The 13600-nt window shown below is 49.7% G+C and overlaps 1 protein-coding gene across 1 annotated transcript in view; it reads left to right on the top strand.

Annotated features, from left to right (window-relative positions):
* Nucleotides 1-13540, top strand: part of BIN3 (bridging integrator 3) — a 27827-nt gene extending 14287 nt beyond the window's left edge. The window contains exons 4-8 of the mRNA XM_007950829.2: nt 2984-3120; nt 3877-3917; nt 9809-9950; nt 10201-10335; nt 13394-13540. Coding sequence (XP_007949020.1) covers nt 2984-3120; nt 3877-3917; nt 9809-9950; nt 10201-10335; nt 13394-13540 — 602 coding nt within the window. The remainder of the gene's footprint in view (nt 1-2983; nt 3121-3876; nt 3918-9808; nt 9951-10200; nt 10336-13393) is intronic.
* The last annotated feature ends 60 nt before the right edge of the window (nt 13541-13600 follow it).

The following is a 13600-nucleotide window of genomic DNA, read 5'->3' as shown; positions in this document are numbered from 1 at the left end:
TGTTGAGGAATGTCCCTTCTACTCCTATTTTGTTGAGAGTTTTGATCAGAAATGGGTGTTGGATTTTATCAAATGCCTTTTCTGCATCAATTGATCCAGGCCCTTGCTTTTTATGAAGTCAAAGACTACCAGCCTCCTGATTTGTACTGGGCTGACCAGGCACCTTCCCCTAAACCCTGCAGAGGCAGAATTAGGGATGTGAGCTGTGACAAGGGACAATTGGGCCAGGGGAAAACAGAAGCCAGGGTGATCTTGACATCATTAGCACTGTGCTTTGCCCCAAAATCTACTGTATGGGGCAAGGTGGTGACGCTGCCAGGATGGAGCTTCCAGACCCTGTTCCACCCAGCGGCTGTTTGCCTGAGCAGTCTCAGTTCTTTGACTTCATGTGATTTGAGCAGAGAAAGGACAAGACCTTTCTAGGAGACAGGATCTCCTACTAGGACTTCTTGGGTTGTTTTTTTTTTTTCCTGAAGTATGAAAAAAAAATTACTAGGAGAAAATTTTCACAAATAATTTCCGTTTTACCCAGGTTTTCATTATCTTTTAATTATGGTTTATGTCATCATTTTGCAATTATATTGTTACACATAATGTTTGTTTCTAAACCTGCAAAGTCACTTCACAGATTTTAAAGAATATTCTTTTCCTCCATTGCTTGCTTCAGCATTTACATTTCAAGTCTCCCACATTTCCTGTTAAAACGTCCAATGTTTTGTTACATGTATATTTACTACAATAAATGAGAGAGCAAGAATGAGAAAAAAAAAAGTCTCCCACATTTTGCTTGTTTAGTAGGTGAGGATCCTCTGATTGTAGCCTTCTCCTAGATACAAGAGAAACCCAGGGTGACGCTCTGGGGGTGCTGCCTGAGTGCTGTCATTCAGGGCTGCTTTGGGGTCCCTCAGGGGCCTGGGTGAAGCAAGGCCCTCTGGCTTTTTCTCCCAGCATGCAGTGGAGGGCCAAGCACTCCTCGCGGAGGGACAGGGTGAAGGCTGCTTGCCACTCCCATGGAGTAGCAGGGAAAAGCTGTATCTGTAATTTTGGGGGGACCTTATTTTACTGATTCTGTTGTTCTGTGCTGTTGAGTTGATTACAACTCAGAGGGACCCCATACAACAGAACAGACCTTCCCTATAGGGTTTTGTAGGCTGTATGGGAGCAGATCACCAGGTTTTTTTCCCCATGGAGCCACTGGTGAGTTCAAACTTCCAGCCTTCAGGTTAGCAGCCAAGCACATAACCAGTGCACCACCAGAGCTTCATTTACTGATTCTAGAACACTTTTAAAAAAACAACCACCACCAAAAAAACTTAACATTTCAGAAATCAAGGTACTGTAACATCTGACAGATAGTGTGTGTCCTGCTTTAATTGGCAGCGTCTTTTCCTTTCTTAGTGGTTCATACAGTAAAAGTTGTTGTTGTTATTATGTGCCGTCCATAGTGACCCCTCCTTGGGTTTCCATGGCGGTATCGCTACAGAAGTAGATTGCCCCATCTTCCTTCACTTGACTGCTAACCTTCCTCGGAAGGAAGGTTGGGCAATCCTACTTCTGTATTGATACCACCTCGGAAACCCAAGGAGGGGTCGCTATGAGTCGGGGCCAACTCGACAGCACATAACAACAACAACAGTGAAGGTACGTCTTACAATTATACTCCGACACATACTGAAGCCAGTACAGACTGTATCAACCAAGCATCACCCTTTCCCTACTCGTGTAGAATTTTGTTTGCAAATAATGAGGACCTGAAAAGGTACAGGGGTCCACAGCTGCTGGCAGGCTTCCATCCCCACCTCTGACTTGCTCTGTGATTTCCAGGCTCCCCATCTGTCTACCACACTGATGAGTAGCATGAGTACTGACAGTATATTTACTGTATATCCTACTGAGAAAGGAAAAAACTGTTGCCAATTAAGTCAGGACATACCAGCCGATTTTATGGTACCTTGATTTCAGAGATGTGAAAATGTGGAAAAATGCCTTAGAGTCAAATAAGGTCCACCTCATAGTTAATTACAGAGCTTTCGCCTCAGTCTATAGGGAAATGTTACCAGAGAGTTCCTTTAAAAATGTGTTTTCCAACCAGAGGATCTTGGGGCCTGTCCCCTCGTCTTCTTCAGAACAGATCACAGGAAGAACATGATCTAGGAGGCAGGGTTGTTGGGAGTCTAGTCCTTGCTCAGCACTGGCCAGCTGTGGAGTTACCAACCTTTCTGAGGCTCACTTGCCTCATCAGTAAAAGGGAACCAAAATATATCTTCCCCTTATATGTCTCGAGTTGTTTTGAACCTTAAATAAGATGGTGTGTGCGTGCCATCTGACCTGGTAAACTTCAGCTTGCAGGTCAAATCTGGCCTGTTATTATAATGTTTTATTGAACATGTCAGAACTCACTCTTTACATGTTGTCTCTGCCTATTTTCACACTGCAAGGCAGAGTGAGTAGTCATGATAGAAATTGTATGGCCCACAGAGCCTAAAATATTTACTTCTAGTCCTTTATAGTAAAAGTTTGTCAATCCCTGATGTAAATGAGGTACAGGATTGTATTATTCTTGTTGGTAAGGAATCCTAAACCAAACTTCACATCCAAAACTCCTAGGGAGTTTTTTAAAAAATGCATATTCCTGGGCTCCAGAGTTACTGAATTAGAATCTTTGGAGCCAGAAATCTGTATTTGTTAACAGCTTCCCAGGTGATTCTATTATAGTGCATAGAGTTTGGAAAATCAAGTGATTGCAACAGATAAACTGCTCAAAAGAATTACCCAGAACAGTGTCAGATGGCCAGGGAAGAGCATTGTACAGTAAGGGTTAGTGTCTCATTGCTAAGTGGTGCTTAATGTTTTTATAACCTGTGGCTGTGGGCAGATACTGTCCAGGTGCTGGCCCCTGGGCCCTAGGAGAGCAGGTATCCCTAAGTAGAGGACCTTGAAAACCTAGCCTGTCATAGATTCACTGAGCTTTTACTTCTTACAGCCATGTCAAAATCTGCCGTGAAGATATCCTTGGACTTACTCTCCAATCCCCTCTGTGAGCAAGACCAGGAATTCTTAAACATGGTGACAGCCTTGGACACAGCCATGAAGCGGATGGATGCCTTCAACCAGGAAAAGGTGGCTGGGGTCTTGGTGTTTTGTGGCCAGGAGCAGTGTTTCCTTCTCCTTCCTTTTCTTGGCTTCTGTCTGGTGGCCTGCTCACATAGAGGACTCAGTCTGCTCTTTGGACTTGCTTACTCTCTGCCGACCTCTGTGTTGTGAGCCCAAGGTGAATTCTTTCTTAGCTGATCTGCTTCAGAACTGGCTGCGTCCCATTGGCTCCCATAAGCTCACATCATTCACTTTGAGGCCATGAGGGATATGACTCATGACAGCTCTTCTAGTCCCTCAAACCAAACCCAAAAGTCATTGCCATCAAGTCAATTCCAGCTCATAGAGACCCTATAGGACAGAGTACAACTGCCTCATCTTCTGGGGAGTGGCTGGTGGGTTCAAACCACCAAACTTTTGGTTAGCAACTGAATGAGTTAACCACTACACCACCAGAGGAGCTCCTTCTAGTCCCTCAGGTAGGCCTCAACAACATTTTACGGCTGCTCATCCAGCACTCTTCACTGAGCAAGGCCATTGTGAGAGCAGTTGACAGGATGACAGGGGCCAGGGGAAGGGAGTCTTGTCACAGCTACCACTTCTGCCTCACTCCCACTGTAGAGTTAGTGGTACCACATCTTTGCCTGTTCTCCTCTGGTCTCTTTCCTTCTCAGGGTATCCCTGTCAGGTATCCTTCCTCTTCTGGGAAACTTGGAGCCTCCTGTTTTAGGAAATGTCTGGCTTCTTCCCAATTTTTATATCATTGGGTTTTTCTTTTGACAGGTAAACCAGATCCAAAAGACCGTGATTGAACCCTTAAAAAAGTGAGTAAGAGTCTTAAAAAGGGGACCAAGGGTCTCAGAGTACTAGGTTCAGGGCACTTACTTAAAAGGTGGGACAATCAGAAATTTGGAGAGGAGGCTGATCCACTTACCCCTTGGACTCCAAATATTATAGGCAGCAGCCTGTCCCTGCATTTGATTGGGGGCTGGTGGGAAACTCAGCTAAGGTGCCAGCTCTGTGGTCTGTGGCCTAAGGGTTGGTGCTCCGGGTAGCTGCAGCACACCCACGACTGCCCAGGCATGATAAGTTATGTCAGGGAACTTCTGATTCTTCCACCGCAGCCCAACTTTGTTCCAGTGGTCATTTTGCCACTTTTCCCTTTGTTCCTGATTGAGAACCGGTAGGACCAGAGCTAGCTGAATTAAGCTAGCAGAGATCTTGGCCAGCCCTCAGCGGAGATGAGCTAGGCCTTTCATCTCTCTCAACCGGATTGGGAGAGCAGCTGCCTGCAGCACTCGGCTTTTGAAATGTGGGGGTGGCCACACATGGGGAAGGGAGCAGCAGCCTGGTCCTGCCTGGGTAGGCCCCATAATTCATGGTCTGTCAGGGTCAGACCTTCTTCTGTGGGACTCATCTTCTGTCAGGCAGGGCTCTGGTCAGTGATCAGACAGACCTATTCCCTGAGTCCCCTGAGGGGGGAAGTGTACAGGGGGGCAGGCAGGAGCTTTGCCTTGAAGCTCCCGAATCACTTCATCTTCGTCCCTAGCCTCACCCAAGCAGCTCTGACCTAGAAAGCCTCCCCACTCTAGTCCAGCAGCTGTACTTTATTACCTCGTCTGTGGTGGTCCCTGGCAGTTGCCTCACCAGGGCCCTGAGTAATGAGGCTCTGCTTAATTATCATTAGGCCTGGATCAGGGCCCGGAGGTAGATGAAGAGAGCAGTTTTTGATCCTCCAGCCCCTGGTGTTCGGAGGTTGTTGAGCTATTCATTCTTTGTTCAGGTCCAAGAGGTGGGGTCAGGACAAAGCTCTCCTAACCTCTTAAAGCTGTTCTTTCTAAACAGGGACTGTCTGGAGGCTCAGGGCTGGCTGGGAGGCGCGAACCTGCAGAGGGAAGGCTTTCTCTCCTCCCTACTCCTTTCGCCTAGATCCCTCCTGCCTCCCAAGAGTGGGCATTCACAACTCCCTTCCTCCTTATTCAGCCCCTGATTCCAAAGTCAGATGAGGAGCTCAGTTGAGGTGAGAGAGATGGCCAGCTAGTGGATCAGGAGGAAGATGTCAGAATAACCTAGATTATTTGTGGCTTTATGTCCTGGCCTCCAGAAAAGATAGTTCATAGATGGATGGGAAGGAATACAGGCTGTTGGAAGCCAGCAGAGCATACCCACCTATGTAGGACTCTTCTGGGCAAGGGCTGTGGGATCCCAGAGCCGGGCTCTTCTGGGTCAGCTGGGCTGGTATAATAGCTACTGCAGCACCCATGGCTGGCAGAGCTCGGCAGGGGACACCAGCTCAGAGAACTGGGGGCTGACTGCTATCTTGATTTCACAACCAACGAGGCGGCCTTGAAATTTGATCCCTGGCTTCTAGAGCTAGAGCCAAATGAAGAGAAATCCCGGCTGCTTCCCACCATCATGGCAGCCCACCACCTGCCAGGAAGGTGGGTGAGCAGCAGAGGGGGTGGGCCGTCTCCCTGAGCAGATCCGTTGACCTCTACATGAGCCCCTCAGACTCAGACCTGTCCAGCCACCACCCTGCATCCCCATCCCTGACATGCGATCTCCCCTAACCACAGACAACCGGCACTGCCTGTTGCCTCCTCCCCATTTGCTTCCTCTTGCCAAAAGAGAGGCTCCCAGGGACCCCAGCACCGGAAACAGGAAACTGCAGCTTTCCTGTCCTCTGATGAAGATCACCGCCACATGGCCACCCAGCCACCCCCAAGTCTCCCCCCAGGGGGCTCGGCCTCTAATCCCCCAGTCTCTGGGCCTGTGTTCACATGGTCGGATGGGGATGCTTTCAATTTCCCTTTCCTGGTGGGTGGAAGATCCCGGCTGTGTGGGCACAGATTGAGGAATGGCAGGCATTCCCCACCAGGCCGGCTGCTCCCAGCCCACCTCCCAGCCGGCCTCTCTCCCTCTCTCCTCCCCTCCTCCTTCTCTATCTCCCTCTTCACCCCACGCTTACCCAGGGGAGGTGGTTTGGTATCAAACTTAGGGCAGGCAAGAAATGGGCAGTCATCTTTGGGAGAGCTTTAGTGAATTTGTGATGTGGGCTTCACCCAGTGCTCTTGTTCTTTGAGGAATCCCAGATAAATGTAGTGTGACTCTAGGAGCTGATGGCCTAGTGGGGAAGTCATGACAGTGTTTACAGGAAAAAGGAGCCAGGTATAGTGGCAGCCAGCCATGGAGCAGTGTGGTCGAGTAGGGGGAAAGCTGGACCGGCAGCCCCAGCCTGCCCCAACTAGCCTGTGACCTCGGGCAAGTCACCACTCCTCCGAGTCTTGTTCCTCATCTGTGGGAAGAGAGACTTGAATGGAATTCTCCTGATAATAGAGTTGATGCTTGGGAGCAGGGAAAGCAAGGTTCTGCAGGGAGGAAGTGTGATGTGAGTTGGAGGGCAGAGTGTACCCTTGGGTCCTGACCAGGAACTCCCTTGTTCCATCTCACTACTAAGCATGTATGGGGAAGGGGCTGAATCTCAGCCTTGTTTCTTGTGGCAGATGAGTGAAAGCTTAGACTCTATGCCTCAGATAGAACTAGGTCTCCACCCTCTCCATCCTTTTCCTTGTGAGATAGTCAGCAGGTTCCTCAGTGAAGTCCCAAGGGAGGGCATGTTTGGGAGAGCCCCTGGCACTGGGGACCAGCCTGTGCTTGTCCTCACCATCCCTACTGACTCTCTCCCTGGCACCCAAACTCCTGATCTGAAGGTGGGGGAAAACACATCAAATTGGGGGGGGGGGGCAATGTTCCCTGTCATCAGACAAGCTCCTTGCACAACACCAGGGTTATTTCCACTGCTTGCCACTTGGAGCTAGGCAAGTCTTCCTGCCCCATTGCTTATGAGTAGAAAAGGAGATTACAAAACGCTGGTCCCACCACTGTCATCAGCCACCTCCAGATAAGTGGTGCCCTCTCCCCAGCCCTGTCTTAGTTTGCCTCCCTTTAATGTAAGAAGATGTGAAATCTGCCCCTACCCCTAGGGAATACCAGAGCCCAGGACACAAAGCCAGTCAAGGGGGAATTTGTCAGTGTCTCATCTCCAGTGGGCCAAGCCAGCTGAGCCTTCCCATGGCATCTTGGATTGACCAAGGGGTGCTCTTACAGGAGGCAGAAGTTATCATGGTAAAGAAATTGTTTTTCCAGGGAGGTCAGGTGACTCTCACAGAGCAGCTATAACCAGTTCCCACTGCAGCCACCTACTACCCCAGAGTACAGGTGGTGGTGTTTCCAGAAAGGTGAAGAGTAGGAGCCCTAGGATGATAGGAAGCATCACGTGGACATAACCACTCTTACCTGATCCATCACCTGAAGTTGCCTCAGATCGTGTGGAAAGCTGTACCCCTGTTGTATCTGACTCTGGCCCCTGGACATAAACCCCAGTTGACAGGCAGAGGGCATATGAGGATACACTAAGGTATAAGTGCCACTGGGGTCCACAGGTATCGTCATGTTGAAGGGCTTCTTGACCACTAGCATAGTGATAATCCCATCTTGCACCTAGAGTGCTCCTTCCACTTTAGAGCATCTCATACACATTTCATTTGTTGTGATGCCCTCTTTTGCTAAAGATACAAGTTTGAAGTGAAGTGGTTGTATCAAGGAAAAGAAAACTCTCCACCTGCCATTTGGTGCCTGTTTTTCATTCTTTTCCTGTCTCTGCACTTGCCCAGCAAGGTGGAAGCAGAGGCCCGGCACTGGGCTACCCAAGCAGCAGATTGCTTCTAGCAAGAGAATCAGGATGTCTGCTGGTAGCCCTTGTGCACTTGGAGGGGGAAGGGGGAGGCAGCTGTGGTAGCTTCTCAGGCCCAACTGCACCTGCTCCCTTGAGCCACATGCCTGCTCAGCTGCCAGTCACTCCTCCCAGGAAGGGAGAGAAGCTCCCCTAGCAACTGGGACTCCATCATAGCAACTGCCTTAGGCAAAAGCAGTGAGGCCAACTCTCCCAGTGGCATCACTCATTCAGACTCGGTGACCTTTTGTCCTTTGAGGTGTCTGATTCCCACATCTAGTTGGTACAGCACTGAATAGGCCTACATCTTCTGCCTGGGCAAATCCATTAGTGAAATACTGACTACTCTGTATAGGGGCCTGTGGCTGAGGCTTCAGAGATATTTAGGTGATTTTACCCACTTCTCTAGCGTTTTCAGTTAGTTTGTGAGCTCATTGTGGGCACCCATTGAATTAGAATTTGTTTTATGCCTTTTTCAGGCAGAAGCCCTTTGTTTCATCAAAATCTATCCCTGGGTCGACAGTTTAGAACTTAGTTTAATGCTTTGGCCAAGTTTATAGTCTCTTTTCTGTGGCAAAATTATTGCTTTCTCTTATTTCACATGTCCCCTTGGTTTGTTGAGGCTTTTAAAAACCAAATGCTTGGTCATGCTCCTTTGAAAGACAAATTTGGGAAGTCATTTCCTCATGTGGTATCTGAACTACCTGAAGATAACCCATGAGCTTACGGACCATAATGCTTATTGAAGGCCAAAATCAGCAACTGGTTTATGTCTCATTGATGAGAGCCCTAGTCTCAACCACTTGTTCCTGTCCCCTTGTCTTTCATCTTACTGGAGTTGCTCATAAAAGATTCCAGGGAGAACTAAGTCTTTTCCTTGTCCTAGATCACCCGTTCCATGCTTCTGATAACCACTGTGTCCATAGTTCCCTCAGTTGAAAAGGGCCAGATCTATGGTAGTTGCTCCTGACTGACTGCCAGCTTGCATGTTAGTCTCATCCTGCTACTGAACGTGGGCCCTTCAGCAGCTCTGAGAGCCATCTACTGCTCCTCTACTTCACAGTCAAAGAAGCTGCCCAGCTTCCTCTGTCCAATTCCAGAAAGCCTGTTCACAGGTTTGCCTTGTCTTCTCCAATATACTGGGGCCATGAGAAGCTCCTGCCCTGTGCTCCTCTCAAGATATCATTGCCCTTCAGAGTTAAAGGTGATACTAGTCACAATGATTATGCCCAAGGAGGCCAAAAGTGCTGAAGCATCTGTTGTTCATTCATATTGGTCCTCTCCTTCGTGGTCTATTTTAGTTGTAATGAGGTGGAAGGAGACCCTTGAATCATTTTCCAAAAGATCTGGTTTAGTTTGATGGCCATTTCAATAGTCGACCCATAGGATTCCTAATTTTCCCATATTCAGGTGGTGAAAGGAGCTCTTGGCGAGGAATAGGTTCTGATTTCAGGTCTGTCACCTGCTGGTGACAACATGAGGTGGTAGGAAGGGTACCAGACAGAGAACTGTTACTATATAATTGTGTCCTTGGCAACTCAAGTAATCTCTCTGGCTTCCGTTTCTTTCTTTGTTTTTTTTTTAAATGGAGATGCTAGACGGACAGCTTCCAAGGTGTCTCCAAACTCTAACATCCTCTACTACAGGTCTGGCCATCCTTGCTTGTGGTGTGAGGCTCGTATGAGGTGGGTGAATAAGGAGTGGTAGGCAGTGTAAGTGGCATCATTCATTCATTCCCTATCATACACAGGTCCAGTGGAGCAGCCTTTAGCCCAGTCTTTCCCTTGACCTTATCCCAAGACCATATTCTCAGTAGTGTAAGCTCCATGAGGGCCAAGGCCTCTTCCTTCACAGCTGAATCCCCAAAACCTAGATCACAGTCGAGCACTTAGTAGGTGCCCAATATATTTTTGAACGAATGATGAGCTGCCAGCCTGCCCCTCCAGGGACTGGGCCAATATGCAACCAGCCTGTGTCTGGCAGGTTTGGCAGTGTCTTCCCAAGCCTCAACATGGCAGTGAAACGGCGGGAACAAGCCTTGCAGGACTATAGGAGATTGCAGGCCAAGGTGGAGAAGTATGAGGAAAAGGAGAAGACAGGCCCAGTGCTGGCCAAACTCCACCAGGTACCAAGGGAGAAGGGAACAGGAGGGTGGGTGAAAGGAGGCAGAAGAGAAGGGGGTGGACAGGGCCATTGTGGTCCTGTGTGGTAAGTTCCTCCCTTCCCCTGGGGACCGACTCTCTGGAGCTGTGGAACCAAGACACCAGGTGTCCTAATATGCACCTCCCCTTTCACACACATACACACATCGTGTCCCCAGTGGGAACTCTGAATAAACCAACGAGAGCTTTGACACCCAGGGTTTTCTTCCCCAGGCCCGGGAAGAGCTTCGGCCCGTGCGGGATGACTTTGAAGCCAAAAACAAGCAGCTCCTGGATGAGATGCCACAGTTCTACAACAGCCGGCTCAACTACTTCCAGCCAAGTTTTGAATCCCTGATCCGAGCCCAGGTAAGACCACTCCCCACACTGGAAGATAGCATAGCCGTTCTCTGGAAAGATAGAGTCATCGCCACACCCTGCCCTGTATACCCCCAGCTCACCCCCCAGTGAGGAAATTCATTTCAGTACTGGAATCTGGGGGGCTCTGGACACTTGGGGATTCTGATATTTTGCTGGAATTTCTGATTTGGTCCCTACCTTGCTCTTTGGTTAATCCCAGCCCTCAGACCGGCAGAGCTCCTTTTTGTTGAACAGTTCTTCCCTCAGTTTCTCTCCTCTCACATTTTACTATAAGCAGCAAGAAGGAATCAGGCAGCACCTCCAACATCTCCCTGTAGATAGGCAGGTGCCCCGTTGTGCTCAGGTGGAGATGGGGGATCTAGAGGCCTGTAGGGTGAAGGTAGTTGAATCGTTTTCTGAGAACCCAGCACCCTCCCATCCCTACCCTAGTTAGTCCTCATTTGACAGGAGACCATGAGGAGTCTTGACTTTTAGCTGCCAATGGAGGACTAACAACCCTGAGGAGAGGTAGCTTAGCCTTGCCAGGGACACAGCTCGGGGCTGCCTTGGCCTCCAGGGCCGTGGTGCACCTCCAGTGGGAAGGCAGCATGGACTATAGGCCTGGTGCTGATAGGCTTTGCATGGCTGCAACATAGGGCTGCACCTTCTCCATCTGGAGAGTTGAACACAGGTCAGGACCCTGTGTCTCCTTTTTCTCAGGAGTGTAAGGGCAGAGTATGTGATCATGTGCAGCTCCTACTCTCCTAGGCCCCAATCCTTTTCAAGCCTTTAGAACGTGAAAAACAAAATCCAAAAAACCAAACTCAACTGCCGTCAAGTCGGATCTGACTCATAGCGACCCCTCCTTGGGTTTCCAAGGCAGTAGGTATCACTACAGAAGTAGGTGTATTTAGAAAAAGCTAGGGTGCTGATGCCAAGAGAAGGTCTTTGCAGATGGGACCCCCAGCTGATTACATGTGGTCAGCATCAGCCTGATGACCACCAAGGAAACAAAGCTAAAGACCTAATGTGTGGCCTCATCCCATTTCTGTTCTTAGCCAGGGTATCTGGCGCCCTCCAGTGGACATGTCATTCCTTGGGATTCCATGGTCATAAAAGCCCAAGGAAAAGCCTGATTCCCACCTCCCAACCTGCCATCTTTGGATGACACCAAAATAGATGGAACCCAACCCCTGGTATCAGGAACCCTGAAGTAGGAGTTAATGTTGCAGATGGGACTTGTTGTGATCCCTATCTTTGGTCCTGTAGGGAGAAATAAAACAAGAGCCAACATGTTTCTGTGTGTATACACACACCCTTCACCAGCAGGAGGAAGGATGTGGGCATCTCACACTTGTACCCAGAACATTGTCCCTGGAAGTGAGGCGTCCTGGAAGTTCACCCCCAGCAGCCTCACCCCTCTGACCATGGAGGAATGTTTTTAAGGGGGAAACCTATGCCTTCCCTTTCCTTTGCCGTCACTGTCCCTTCTTCCAACCCCTCAGCAACCTCCTCCATCAGTGTTGCTCACAGGGGAAACGCCAGGGTGCCCGGGCTTAGGGGTGCCCAGGTTGGAGCAGTAGGGGGACAGGGATACCCTGTAACCAGGCAGTGTGGGAGCTGGGGGTTGTTTACTGCCTCCTCAGCACCAGCCGCCTCCTCACCCGGCTGCCGCTGCCATTAGTCACTGGAGAAGTGAGCATTCCTAGTGACTCACCCGGCGCAGTGCGGCTTGTAGGGGGGGTGGCAGGGTGGACCATCCCTGTCCCCAGCACTAGCCTAGACTTGCCACCAGACCCCCATTCCCTGAGGTGACAGCAGTTGGTTGAGACCTTCTTACTTTAGTTTCCCTTCAGCCCACTGGGCACCTGGCTTTAGGGGTCTGGGAGAGATATTTCCTCAGAAACAGCTCAACCACAGGCCCCAGCATCCATGCAGGGTCCCTGCCACCAAACCCTGCTGCTTGGCCCTGCCTCAGGAGTGAGGGCTTTCTAAGCTTCTAAAGAAGAAGCAGAGTTCCTTCTCCCCAAAGACACCTTGGAACTGGAAATGGCCAAATTAGGATTGTTTGAATAGTGTTGACCATGCATGAAGTGCATGCTTTTACTTGGTCATGAGGTAGACGCTGAGGCAGAAATGCCCTTGGTCTTTTCCGGGAAAAGCCCCAGATTCTGGCCTCCTCACTCTGGATCTAAGCACCCCTTGGCCATCTGAGAGGTTGCTGACAGACATTGCCCCATTCCTCCACATGGCCTGGCCTCTCATTCCTGTCTTCATCACCCATCCCATTGCTGTGCCTTCGTAGAAGGAAACATGGAAATGAGCCTGGCCTCCAAGCCCTGCTTTCCTAGACACAGCTAAGGCAGTGAATATTGGTGAGATAGCAGTTGGAAAGAACAGAAGACTACGAAGGTGTCATCTTCCTCAACTTCTAAGAGTGACTCTCAAGGCTTTGGGAGCCATGAGCCTACCATTTCTTTTCTTCTATGGACAAAAGCCGTGGTTTTCTCTCCTACCTCAGATAAGGCAGGACACTCCTAGTCACAGAATCTCTCTTTTGTCCTAGCCTTTGTCTTCTGCCACTGTCCAACTGCCCCATCCCAGATACACAGGTCCATTTTCTTACACATCCAATTCTTGCTGGTTGGCTAGAACCAGGAGCTATGATGGGGAAACCTCCACCTCAAGAAGGGTCTGTAGTCCTTTCTTCCCTTTTGACTACCTCCCTGGAGACTAGACCAGAGCACTTCCCTGGAGTGAACATTTCTGAAAGGCTTAAGGCTGTGGCTTCACTCCTTCCCATGTGCAGTTTATGGGAATGGGGGTGAGGGGAAACAAGTATTAGGGGGGAGTGGAAACTACCCTCTCAGATCCAGCCCCGGTACCTGGCTCAGTGATGGGACGTTAGTGCTCCCTGCCTATGGCACTCTGGAACACAGGTGAGGGCCTTACGACCTGGTTCTCTGGCTCTACTTATCCACTTGCACTGCTGTGCCCACAGGGTGCTTTGGGTCATCGAGATCCAGGGAGCCCAGCACTTTCCAACCTCCTTTTGCCTCCCGCTCAGGTTGTATACTACTCAGAAATGCATAAAATCTTTGGAGACCTGACCCAGCAGCTTGACCAGCCAGGCCACAGCGATGAACAGCGGGAGCGGGAGAACGAAGCCAGACTGAGTGAGCTCAGAGCCCTCTCTATTGTGGCTGACGACTGAATTCCATCTCCCTCCAAAGACTGCTGGGACCTAAGTCAACTTTTTTAGCTTAGGTTCATG

Source organism: Orycteropus afer, unplaced genomic scaffold (genome assembly GCF_000298275.1).
Source record: "Orycteropus afer afer isolate SDZICR_OR568_19922 unplaced genomic scaffold, OryAfe1.0 scaffold00289, whole genome shotgun sequence".
Taxonomy (NCBI): Eukaryota; Metazoa; Chordata; class Mammalia; order Tubulidentata; family Orycteropodidae; genus Orycteropus; species Orycteropus afer.
Note: the sequence above shows the minus strand (reverse complement) of the source record. Positions and strands in the feature narration are given on the sequence as shown.